General features: G+C 40.8%; 1 protein-coding gene across 4 annotated transcripts in view; it reads left to right on the top strand.

Annotated features, from left to right (window-relative positions):
- Positions 1 to 13,084, top strand: part of Sinhcaf (SIN3-HDAC complex associated factor) — a 30,671-nt gene that overhangs the window by 14,269 nt on the left and 3,318 nt on the right. For all 4 annotated transcript variants that reach the window (XM_021165508.1, XM_021165507.2, XM_029478732.1 and 1 more), the window contains 4 exons: positions 6,590 to 6,736; positions 9,123 to 9,222; positions 10,810 to 10,936; positions 12,744 to 12,894. In XM_021165508.1, the coding sequence (XP_021021167.1) occupies positions 6,609 to 6,736; positions 9,123 to 9,222; positions 10,810 to 10,936; positions 12,744 to 12,894 (506 nt within the window). In that variant the 5' untranslated portion in view covers positions 6,590 to 6,608. The remainder of the gene's footprint in view (positions 1 to 6,589; positions 6,737 to 9,122; positions 9,223 to 10,809; positions 10,937 to 12,743; positions 12,895 to 13,084) is intronic.

Genomic DNA, 13,084 nt, shown 5'->3' with positions numbered 1-13,084 from the left:
TTGCTGGGATTTGAACTCTGGACCTTCGGAAGAGCAGTCGGGTGCTCTTACTCACTGAGCCATCTCACCAGCCCCGAAAAGTTTTATGAATAAAATTTTCCTAGTGAGGGATAGAAAAGAAGCCATCTCAGACAGAATATCAGCCTGAGTTCTGGAGTGGCTAGTTGTGAAATCTTGATTTGGCCCTCTTGGAATACCAGTATTACAAGGTGGGAGCAGCTGGTAGGCAGGACTAGATTCTGAAAAGCTTTGAATTCATTGCCAAGGAGTTCAGAGCTTATCCTGCAACCAGAGTTTGGTACCCTGGAAGGATGATTAATATTTGAATTGTAGAAGATAAGTCTCCAAGATGGACAGAGAAGTAAATAAAGCAGCAGACTATCTAAGGACCTTTGAGATGTGGTGGAGGGCCATGTACAGAGTGAGAAGTAGTCAGTTAATTTTTCAGATTTTTATCTATGGCCGTGGATCATAACCAAGGAAGAGCAGATTTGTAGGGGCAGTGTTATCATCAGTTTGGGGCATTTCAAGGTTGGAATGGTTGGTAGTCACAAAAGGAAGAGATTGGATCTGGTCAAGGATGTTTGAGAATTTCCTGAGAGTAGACTAGTCCAAACTAATGGTAGAATATGATGTTGAGGGAGAGTGGCTGGAGAGGAGCTGGCCTTAAAACAAAACTGTCAGTTGAGTTAGAAGTACAGCATAGTGGATACACAAGTCCTGGTCCATCCTTACCACCACAAAAAGCAGCTGTCAGTGAAGAATGCTTGCTGAATAATACCAGCCCCCCTGTTGGTGTGTAATATGCAAGAGTTGGGATTTAGCCCTATTTTAAGATGACATGAAGTTTAGGAATGCACCTGAAGTTTGGGCCAGGTGTGTATCTGTCATTCCTACATTTTCCTGAAGAAAACACTCAGTCGAATACCCAGGATATATATTCTAGGAATAGAAAACTTTGTATTTCAGTTATGTGCAGATCATACCAAATTGAAAGGAAAAATGTATCCCGGTATTTTTCATATACTTGTCAAGAACTGAGATTTCACTTTAATGTTACTGAAGGGCCAGTGAAACCAGAATCAATTTTTTGTTTTTCTTGTGTTTTGAGACAAGGTTTCTCTGTATAACCCTGGTTGTCCTGGGACTTGCTCTGTAGACCAGGATGCCTTGGACTCACAGATATCCACCTGCCTCTGCCTCTGAGTGCTGAGATTAAAGGCATGTGCCAGCATGCTTGACTAGAAGCAATTCTTTCTCTTTTTTTCAAAAAGATTTTACTTTTAGTTATTTCTAAATGGGTTTATGGATTTGGGTATGTGCATAAATTCAAGTACCCATGGAAGCCTTCCTTTGAAAGAGCAGCAAGTGCTGTTAACCACTGAGTCTCCTCCCTAAGAGCATTTTTTTTTTAAATCATCTAAACTTCAGAGGCCTGGGTTTGTGACTTAATTTTTAACCTTTGCTATCTCAGTAGACTTGTTTATGAGTTGGGATGCCTTTCTTGTTAGTTTTAGGCTCTACCAAATGCAACTACAGTTAAAAATGCTTCAGCATATGGTTTCTGAGAGATAGGATATATGTTTGGAGCTCTTAGCAAACAAGTGGGGACTATCTCTGAGATTCAGCACTCTAGGTAAACTTGGAAGCTTTACTGCAGGGAGTAGGCAGGTATCTAGGAGAGGGGAGGAAACAGTAATGCCTTATTGGTCTCCTGCTGTCCCTGAGCGCTGATCAGTGAGTGGCTTTCATTGAGTTCTGCAGCCAAATGGCCTGGCAGTGGGAGAAACTTTTTCTCTTGACCCTTTGTGGAGGGTGTTACTCCAGTTACACTTTGTTTGCTGGGTCCTGTGAGCACAGGTGGTTACAGAAAGCTGCTCCCAGTTAATTCAGATACTACCATTAGCAAGTGCAGCTACTTGGGAATCCCCCCCCCCCCCCACCATGTGGTCATCAGTGGGTTTTCATGTTGACTTTCCGTTTTCCTTTTCTGTCTTTATTTCAAAGTTGGCTTTGGATTTTTCTTAGTTCCTTTTGTTTTTGTCCATAGCTGTGTCCTTTGCTGCTTTATAAAGGTGTCCTCCTTCTTTCTATTCTGTAGTATCTGCAGGGGAGTGGAGTGTCTAACAGGTAGGTATCTTTCCACCTATTTTGATTTTAAGAAATTTACTCAAGCTCTCTGCTTTTTAAGATCCTTGATGTGAATGAAGGTGTGATAATATAATGTTTACTAGGATGTGGTGTAATACTAGCCTGTGGAATAGGATAAAGCGAGGATACCACTATTTTCTATTTATTTTATTTTACTTCTTAAAAACAAAAGTATTACAATGTACATACAGCAGGCTCCAGCATAACACTCCATTGTGGCGATGAGCAGGGAATTCAGATATTTAAGTAGGAATAGAAGAGGGTCGCTATGTTAGGTGCAAGGAATAGCTTTTTACTAGATTTCTTTTTAATTTTTTAATTTTAATTTTTATTTTTCCAGAGCTGAGGACCGAACCCAGGGCCTTGCACTTGCTAGGCAACCACTCTACCACTGAGCTAAATCCCCAACCCCTTTACTAGAATTCTTAATTCTGCCTGGGGCTGGAGTGGGGGAGGGCGCTGGTTCTTTTTTCTGTTTTTGCTTGAAAGCTCTGTGCTTCTTGGGCTGTTACAGGGCTGTCTTCTTTCTGACTTCCACAGTTGCCTTCCCCATATACTGATCTTTTTTTTTCTTCTTTCTTTCTTTCAATTTTTGAGACACCAAGAAAGTGAATATAAAGGATGTTTTTTTGTTTTTGCTTTCATTATGTTTTATGTGTATTTTGCATGCATATGTGTCTATGTACCACATGTGTTCTGGTGCCCAAAGAGGCCAAGAGGGGGTGTTAGATGGATGTGAGTCACCATGTGTATGCTAGGAATTGAACCTGTGTCTTCTAGCAACAAGTGCACCTAAGTGTTCAGCCATTTTCGTGGGCTCTTTTCTGATTTTACATAGGATCTCATATGGTCCAAGCTTGCCTGAATTCCTTGTACTGTGATTAAGATTGTGTGTGGGGTGTGTGTGTGTGTTGTGGTGGGGTGGGGTGCTGTGTGCATGAGTATGTAGTGGAGGCCAGCAGAGTTTTGGATGCCCTGGAGCAGAAATTGTGGATCCTGAGAACGAGTAAGAATCCTGAGCCATCATTCCAACTTAGCCCTTAATCTTTCATATGGAAGATTAGCTCACCTCTTTTGTTGTTCTAATAGTACCTTTGATTTTATTAATAGAGCATAGTGTTTATAGTCATTCATCCTCTATAATTTTATGAGACATTCACTTTGTAACAAAATAGCCATACTTCGATATCAATAAGAATACGATATTTATACAAGGAAGTTAAAGGAAGGAGTGCATATATTGAATGGATATGTTATTACATATTAATTATTTATTGTGGATAGTAAATTGAGAAATCATAGCTTGTGGTTTCTGGTCTACGTGCATTTATGACTTTGAGACGCAGTTTGTGTGTCATAAAATTTACTCTTGGCTATGCATATAGTTCTGTGGGTTTAGATACTCAGTTTGTCACTACCCTCTCTATCTGTACCTTTAGGGAAGAAATCGCACTTTTAAAGTCCTTTCATAGTTTTTACTTTGTTTCTCAAACACATACACGCAAATGAGATTGTGTGGGGTCTTCTCTGCTGTGAGCTGCATCTGACTTAAGCTCAGTCAGAAGCAGGTGAATGCATCTGGTGCAGAATGGCGTGGTGAGGATGCTTGCCAGTACAGATACGATGCATAGCTAGCTGGCTGGCCAAGCAATTTGAGCAAGTGAGACAGTTTCACAGGAACCACTTACTGTTTGACTTGACAGAGGTGGAACTTAGAAAGGACTGCTACCAGGTTGCCAGACCCACCTACCACCTCCTCAGATAGAATATGATGGGTGGGGGTGGGGAGGTCTGCTGTGACTGTGAATTTACTTTAGAGATTTTGCTTTTATGAAAATACTTTCAGCTAATCTCAGGGTTCTCCAAACCTCAAAATGGTTAAATACAAATCAGCACTTAACTAGGTCGCTGTAAACAAAGTGTTTGCTGTAGGTTCCCAGGTTCCTCTTAAGGGCAGCTCAGAAGGGGCTTTAAGAGGGTTAAGTCTGTCCAATAAAAGACTTCCTGGGTGCTCTTTGAGTAGTGCTTCATTTCTCATACACAGCACAGTCTAGAAGAGGCTGGACCCTGGGTCTCTCTGCTCCCACTCAATCCTTTTTCTAGCAAAAGCCAGGCCGCAGGACCCGGTGGATTATTAAAAGCCACTTGACAGGGGCTGGTGGGTTACTATTGTGTTTGTCCTCACCAAGAAAATTAAAGATTGACAATGACTTGTTGGTTAAAAATGAAAGTCTCACTGTCAAACAGTGGCCATAGCATTTCTTCACAGCTTGTCAGTATGGTAAATGACCAACCTGGCTTCTCTTCGGATCCAGTCTTGAAGGCGTGTCTCACAGCTTACACAGATAGTCTGAGTGCCCTGTAGTTTTGACATGGTGTTTTTTTGCAAGGAAGGAAGGGGAGTGAGGGTAGATTTGGAGACAGCTTTGCTGTGTGTACTTCCTTTGTCCTTGCTCCGGAGGAGGCTGAAATTTCCTAGTGCTATTGATGATTGTAAGAGGAACTGCAGACTTTTGACCTTGATGGCCAGGGTGTTTAGAGAAGAAACAGAAATATGCACATTCAAGAACTACATTATCTACTTTCTTGAGTCTGTCATTTGATACTATATAGCCAAAGTGGCATTTGCTTGCAAGGACATTTCTTGATAGTTTTTCCATGAGTTCAGTTTAAGAAAAACAAATCTCATCTTTGCAAGTCTTGTCCTTTAGTTTTGTGTATTATGTAGCACTGTTCTCACTTTCCTTATACTATCTAATGTTCCAGCTACTTGGTTTCTTTCTGTCTTAACAGATTTTACAGGTAGCTGTTAGTTTAGACTTAATAATTAAAGTGTGTTACTGATCTTACTCATCCACTTTTGCATGACTTTGATCCTAGCACTCAGGAGGAGGAAGAATTTTTTTTCTAAGTCATTATTTTCAGACTTTCTTCAATCTCCAAAAAATGATACACATGCCTCTGGAAAGAGGTTCCTTCTGAACCTCCCTAGTTGTACCTTTTGTGGCTTACTGAACAACACTGGACTCGGGCAAAAGATAATCTAGTAGCAGAAAGGAAGCTTTGTTGCTCAGACATTGCATTCATGTATATATATATTCCCTTAACGACCCAATGCTAGCCCTTCCTCTCCTCCCAGTACCCCCTCATGAAAGTTCTCCCCCATCCCTTTTCCCTTCTTTTTTTGAGAAGAAGCTCCCCTCTGATGTCAATACTCCCAACCCCCCTTTTATTTCTGAAATAACATAAAGATGGTTCTGTGGTTATACAAAGGAAATTGTCCCTTTTTTCTTGCTTTGTATGATGCCTTTGTGGTAATTGGTCCACACATTCTCTGTCTGGTTGGTCCATTGGGGTTTAAGTTAGCATTGTTTATTGTCCCTCCACCCACATATTGAAGTCACAGAGGTCCTCCTGCCTCAGCTTCCCTAGTGCTGGGATTACAGGCATGTGCCACCACACTGAGCATTCACTGTCTCTCTCTTTTTTTTTTTTTTTAAAGATTTATTTATTTATCATATGTAAATACACTGTAGCTGTCTTCAGACACTCCAGAAGAGGGTATCAGATCTCATTATGGATGGTTGTGAGCCACCATATGGTTGCTGCGATTTGAACTCAGAACCTTCAGAAGAACAGTCAGTGCTGTTACCCCCTGAGGTTGATGTATATGTGGCTTCTTGTTCCCTAGGGACAGAGTGGTCATGGTGAATGCACACACTTTCCTAGCAGGGAATTGGATTAACTCAAGGCACAAAATACCAAGATTATTGTAACTAAAGTTTTATGCTCAATCTTAATGGCGTGTGGGGTATGTGAGAAACTGCAAACACGACTGCTCCATGATGTGGTTTTTATTACAGATATGAGAGTGAGAATGGCCAGTGGCATCAGAAAGAGTCCAGAGCAGAGAGAGACAGTAGACTGCACATGGCCAGGGCTCTCTGAGAAGAAGCGAGAATAACCAGAGTTAGAGAATAGAGAGAGCACAGTGACAATAGCTGGGTTCTAAGAAGGATGAGTAGCTGGAGGGAGGGCACTTGAGGGAGTTTAGGGTAAAAGGGGAGGTGAGAAGGACTGGGGTGCAGTTTGAAAGGTAATACAGGTATTTGTGATACTGAGAGAGCCTGGAGCCCAGAATGGCTTCTATATGCTGCTAGGTGCCACAGGTAGTCATATATTATTAGTTGATAATGCTATCCCCTTTCTAGAGTATTTGCAGAATTAGCAAAGCAAAGGAGGTAGTGGATGCCTCCTAGTGAACTACACTTTTCTATATACTTTGTATACTGGCCCTGGTACTATACAGAGTAGTAGATCTGGGGCACCTTCTTCAGTTTGTTCGACTTGGTTCTTTATAAGATTCCCTGTGCTATGGAGTAGAGAAAAGTCCTTGCATGGTTTCTTCTTATTGACCTCAATCCCCTTGTCTTTACAGCTTTGAACCAGAAGAAAAGATGTTTGGTTTTCACAAGCCAAAGATGTACCGAAGTATAGAGGGCTGCTGTATATGCAGAGCCAAGTCCTCCAGCTCCCGGTTCACGGACAGTAAACGTTACGAAAAGGACTTCCAGAGCTGTTTTGGGTAAGATTAATTACGTTCCATTCTTACAGGGAAAAATAGTTTTAGAAAAATGTGGAGATAATTCCATGAAAAGCAGTGGGAGCTATGTGCTAATAATTAAAATCACTAGTTTCTAATACCTGGGTATTAAGGATTTCATGTTCTTAAAATGAGTTAGTACTGACTGCTTACTCTGCCTCATTACTTGTGAAGCCCTTTATGGTTTTAGCTGGACAAACCCTTTTGTTCTTAAAAGTGTATTTTAAAAATGTATCCTTATTCTCTGACCAGGAGTGGTCCTCCTGTATTCTTTCTGCATTGTTTTTGAAAACAGTTATAGTTTTAACTTGCTGAGGAGGATGGTAGTAGTATACTTAAATATTCTGCCCTGAAACTTAACAGAGCATGTTAACTTTCCAAGAGATACTTGAATAAAATATTGAATACTGAACCATTTTTCATAGTAAAAGCTACATGTGCACACCTGCACTTGATGAGACATACATTGATTTTGGTTTGTTTGATTGAGTGCATATGTACCTTTCCTTTTTGTTTTTTGTTTTGATTTTGTTTGTTTGTTTCAAGAAAAGGGTGCGCGTATAACCCTGGTTGCCCTGCAACTCTGTAGACCAAGCTAGCCTCAAACTCAGAAACTCGCCTGCCTCTGCCACTACTGCCTGGTGCATGGACACGTTTGAATGCTTGCATGTGCTGTGGGATTCATGTTGGGGGTTGGGGCAATCGTGAGTGTTGATCCTTGGCATACAGGTGATTATTCTATGTATTTTCTGCTTCTTAGGCCAGGCTACTTGGCTGTGAGTTTCTAGAGATTCTCCTGCTCCTAAGCATATTATATATATGTATGTAGAGCACTTGGGTTGGAGAAATGGCTCAGCAATAGGAACACGTGTTGCATTTCCAGGGACCCTAGTTCAGTTCCCATCACCCACGTGACAACTCTGTAATTCCAGTTTGAGGAGATCCTGCTCCTTCTGTTCTCCATGGCGCATGGCACACACACTGATACACATACATAAAAACTAAGTGAATTTAATTTTAAAAATACTTTTACTAATTTTGTTTTATGTACATTGGTTTTTACCTGCATGCATGTCTCTGTGAGGGTGTCAGGTCCCCTGGAACTGGAGTTACAGATAGTTGTGAACTGAGTGAACTGGGGTCCTTTAGAAGAGAGCAGTCAGTTCTCCCAACTAACCGCTGAATCATCTCATCTCTAGCCACCTCCTCCCCACTCTTTTTCAAGACTTATTTATTTATTATATGTAAGTACACTGTAGCTGTCTTCAGACACTCCAGAAGGGGGCGCCAGATCTCGTTACAGATGGTTGTGAGCCACCATGTGGTTGCTGGGAGTTGAACTCAGGACCTTTGGAAGATCAGTCAGTGCTCTTAACCGCTGAGCCATCTCTCCAGCCCTCCTTCCCCCCTGTTTTAAGGCAGGCTCTCACTGTGCAGCTTTGACTGTTCTGGAACTCACTATACAGACCAGGCTCGCTTTGAACTCAGAGATTCATCTGTCCCTGCCTCCCAAGTGCTGGAACTAAAGGTGGCATGCACTACTACATCTGGCTTAAAGATTTTTTAATTGGAATACATTGATTTGATTGACTGGGTTTCTTTTTCTTTTGTTTTGTTTTGTTTTTTTGGTTTTTTTTTTTTTTTTTTTTGGTTTTTTTCGAGACAGGGTTTCTCTGTGTAGCCCTGGCTATCCTGGCACTCACTTTGTAGACCAAGCTGGTCTCGAACTCAGAAATCCGTCTGCCTTTGCCTCCCGAGTGCTGGGATTAAAGGCGTGCACCACCACGCCTGGCTTTGACTGGGTTTCTTTAAGCTAATTTCTTTTTTAATTGAGAAGTTTGTTTCTTTATTCATGTTTTCATCAAATCTATCCTTATCCTTTCCACCACTCTCCCAACTTCAACTGCCTAAGTTCATTCATTTCTTCTCTCTCTCTCTCTCTCTCCCCCCCCTCCTCCCTCCCCCTCCCTCCCTCCCATGGTACTTGCCTTTAATCCCAGCACTGTGGAGGCAGAGACAGGCAGATGTCTATGAGGCCAGACCAGTCTACAAATTGAGTTCCAGGACAGCCAGGGTTGCTTAGTGAAATCCTGTCTAAAACCAATACATAAAATACATAGTTTGCTTTTAATTCTTTTAAGATGCTACTGAGTCCACTTAGTGCTACTCACTTAAACGTGGGTGTAGGACCACTACCAGAACATTAATTTTATATCTGAAATGTACTAGAGAAACAATGGAAAGAATATGTTAGGATCGGCAGAAATTGCATTTATGAACCATAAGTGGATGTGTTTTTCTCCAAGAGAAGTCTCCACACAGAGTCCTCACGAATGCAAAGCATGATGACATGTTGATTTCCTGTCAGGTTGCATGAGACTCGCTCAGGAGACATCTGTAATGCCTGTGTGCTGCTTGTGAAAAGATGGAAGAAGTTGCCGGCAGGATCAAAAAAAAACTGGAATCACGTTAGTTCATCTCTTTTCTATCTAAAACAATGTTAACATCACCATCCCCAATTTAGGAAATTCTGTATCACCGGGATAGAAAAGGCTAAAAGAATAAAGAAAACCACTAGCCTGGCGTGGCATTTCCTAGACTAGTAATTCTGATTTAGACACAGTTCCTCTTCACCTTCAAGAGTGGCATGCTGCTTTGAACTCATGATGTACAAATTTGGTCTTGTTTGCCTTTTGTGTTTACTGTTTGCTAGTTGTAGACTTCTGGTAGGTTACAAAGCTCTTAGCTGTCCATAGAGATACGCTAGGGCCTAAATGAGATGGTGCCTATAAAAGAAAAGGCTAGATGGTACTGTTCTATATTTAAGCTGTGATCAAGTCAGCAGTGTAGATGTGGATTTTGTTGGCCTTTTTGCTCCTGTCACTAGAATTTTCATAATAGGTGTTTTTAGATATATTTGCAGTTTTGTAAAATTATATCTACCTCTCTGTGTGTATTCCACCTGTGTGAGTGAACCAGAGGGACCCCTTGGAGTTGAAGGTGCAGGCAGTCGTGAACTACCTGGTGCTAGGCATGGCTGTCTAGTCCGCTGGGAAGCAGCCCTCTCATAATTTAACTTAGATGACATGAGCAGCACTTTTTATTTTTTTAAAAGATGTTTTTATTTTAATATGTATGAGTGTCTACATGTAATACACCACATGTCCTTGGTGCCTGCAGAGGCCAAAAGAAAATATTGGATCCCCTGCTCCTGGAGTTAGGTGAACATTGTGAACCAAACTCACTTCTGCAAGCAACAGCAAATGTTTTTAATCCCTGTGCCATTTTTCTATCCCCAAATAATTTTTGTGTGTGTGTGCCAGGGACTGAAGCATGCAAGAATAAAGCTGTGGTGTTCAGAGTCCCCTAGTCTAGAATTTTGTTAAATTCTTTTATAATATTATCAGTTTTTTTTCCAAATGTTTGGTTTTTTTTTTTTTTTTTTTTTTTTTTTTTTTTTTTTTTTTTTTTTTTTTTTTTTTTTTTGATTTATTAAGACAAAGTCTCATGTGTTCCTGGCTAGTCTCCAGCTCCCAGTATGACAGGTGACAACTTTGAACTTCAGTTGCCTCCCAGGAATCAGGATTACAGGTGTGAGCCACTATCTCTGGCCAGGGTTTATGAAATTTGCTTTATATATAATTTTCTTAGATAGGCAGACATTTTTCTTTACACAACCCAGTGCTGTTATCTTTTGATAGTGTTAAGTTACTATACAGTAGGATTCTTATGGGTCGTGACCTTGGTATATAAAATAAGCTTTTCTTAAATAGCTTATCTGAGAAAAATCACACATGTGGTATTTATTTGAGGTGATGACTCTCTTTTTACTTTGAAGGCCTAAGTAGAACCATGCTATGCCAGACAAGGGAGAGAAAATGCTTCTGTAATTGATAAAGTTTAGGGATTAGCATGCAGAATGGCCTTAAGTAGTGCTTATTTTACGTCGTGTAACAGGTAGAGATATCCATGAACCCTCACACTCAAGACTATAAAACTGGTTCTCAGGTAAACATGGGCCTAAGTGGTATTAAATATTCAGTATTTTCTTCCAGGTGGTAGATGCAAGAGCAGGCCCTAGTCTAAAGACAACACTGAAACCAAAGAAAGTGAAAACTCTATCTGGAAACAGGATGAAAAGCAACCAGATCAGCAAACTGCAGAAGGAATTTAAACGCCACAGTAAGTTTGCTGTTGAACACTGTTTTGTTTTTGACTGGGGCTGGGTGAAAATGGATTATTTTCTGTGTATAGTCTGCTAAGTACGAGGTAGTTCCCACTTCCTTTGGAAGGCACTATTGGCTTGGTTGTTGTTTCTGTGACTATAGCTCTGATATCTTAAAGTAACTAAAGGGGCTTGGGAGATCCTGGAGTGGATAAGGAGCTTGCTGCAAAAACATGAGGACCAGCTGGAGTCAGAGCTCCACACCCACATAAAACCTGGGTGGAGGTCTGCAAAGAGCTCATTGGAAAGATGGTTGTTGTCCAGGCCTGACAACCAGAGTTCTGATTGCACAGGACCAACATATTAGGAAAGAACCATTCACATTAAGTTATCCCATGACTTCTTTCTACATATGTGCTACAGAATGTGTATGCCTACACACACACACATACACACACATACTTAGTAGGTAGCTACTATTTCAAGTCATACTAAGGCTGTGTCTTTAGACTGTGTGCTGCTAACTTACTGTATTTTTTACATAAGGGCAGCAAATTGGTGGACACAGCATGCAACCAAAAAGTTACTTTTTGGAAAGAAACTTTAGAAATCATAACTCACATAGAGAAAAATAGCTTCTGACCTTTCATGTGTAAGACACATGTGTTGTATAGGGGATAGAATGTGAAAGTCAAATTCATACTAGGTTCATATAGGTTGATAGAGTTTGTTGTTATCTACATATTCAGTTTAGACTTTCGATTCTCAGGAGGGAAGCAGCCTCTTAACACTACATAATACTTGTTTCACCCTGAGGTAGAACTGCTGGGTTAAACACATGAGTATTTCATATTAATAATGTAGTTCACAGCAGGTAGAATGATCAGGTTGTTGTCTCTTTTTTATGCATTTAGTGAGTTACACTGCAATAAAGATAAATTAAAATTGCTAGGAATTTTGGAGGTCCTGATTCTGAGGCTTGGCTTGTTGCCCATATGCCTTTGTGCCTAACTGATTGATCCTCAGTGATTATTAAGACTTACAATTTCAGTTCTTCACTGTCTGTAATTATATCTTAGCATCTGTGAGATCCTTAGGTTTGTAACCTTTTATCATCCTTGTAATGTTAGAGCTCGAACCCAAGGCTTTGTATGTGTGCCAGGGAAGCCCATCACTACTAAACTGTACTTCTTGTCCTTGTAAGCACTGCAGAAAAGTGTTTTAATAAGGCCGAGGAGGAGATGGGTCAGCAGGCAGCTGCTCTTCTAGGGAGCCGAAGTTGGATGCCCAGAAAACTACCCTTTTCTGGTGGATAATAACTGTCTCTAACTCCAGCGTCAGGGCATCAGATAACTGTGGTCTTCAAAGGTGTATACACATCTGTGCGTGCACACCCACAAAATTTATTAGGTCTTAGTGTTTAGTAATGTCTAGTAATTGTTCCTCTAGGTTGCAGGGCCGTTTGTTCTGTCCATGTCCTGGATAGATGAGAGATCTAAGTGGTGCTTGTAATCTTTTACAGTCTATAGCATAATATCTATCAACCAAAAAGGCTTAATTTCTGGTATTTATATATTTATTTATTCATTCATTGTTTGTTTGTTTGCTTGCTTTTGACATCAGGTCTCTACATAGCTCTGGCTGTACCTGCTTTATTTTTTGGCATATAAATACATGGTGCAAACATGCTGTTGTAGCTCTAAGCTAGTAAATTACCTTTTTCCTTAAGTTTTTTTTTCCCTGCTAGAGATGGGGCAGCACCTGGACTTTGGTGTTGCCATGATGCAGCTGAAATGAAATGTCTTCTCTCTTTTTTAAATGCAGACTCTGATGCTCACAGCACCACCTCNAGTGCCTCTCCAGCCCAGTCTCCATGCTACAGTAACCAGTCAGATGAGGGCTCAGATACAGAGATGGCTTCCAGCTCTAATAGAACTCCGGTTTTTTCCTTCTTAGATCTTACCTACTGGAAAAGGTAAAAGCAAAAGAGAAATCTGTTTATAGTCACCACCAGCCTATCTCAGCCATTGGCTGCGGCATTTTCTATGTGTGTAGCAGTTGAGAGTATTGACAGGTAACTGGTGGCATTAATAGAACATTGGCTTAGCAGGAATTGAGCAGACTTTGGATTGTGCGTGTTCTTTCTGTTAAAAAAAATCAATGTA

Source organism: Mus caroli, chromosome 6, assembly GCF_900094665.2.
Source record: "Mus caroli chromosome 6, CAROLI_EIJ_v1.1, whole genome shotgun sequence".
NCBI classification, from domain to species: domain Eukaryota; kingdom Metazoa; phylum Chordata; class Mammalia; order Rodentia; family Muridae; genus Mus; species Mus caroli.
The sequence above is the reverse complement of the archived record's forward strand: the minus strand, read 5'-3'. Positions and strand labels throughout refer to the sequence as shown.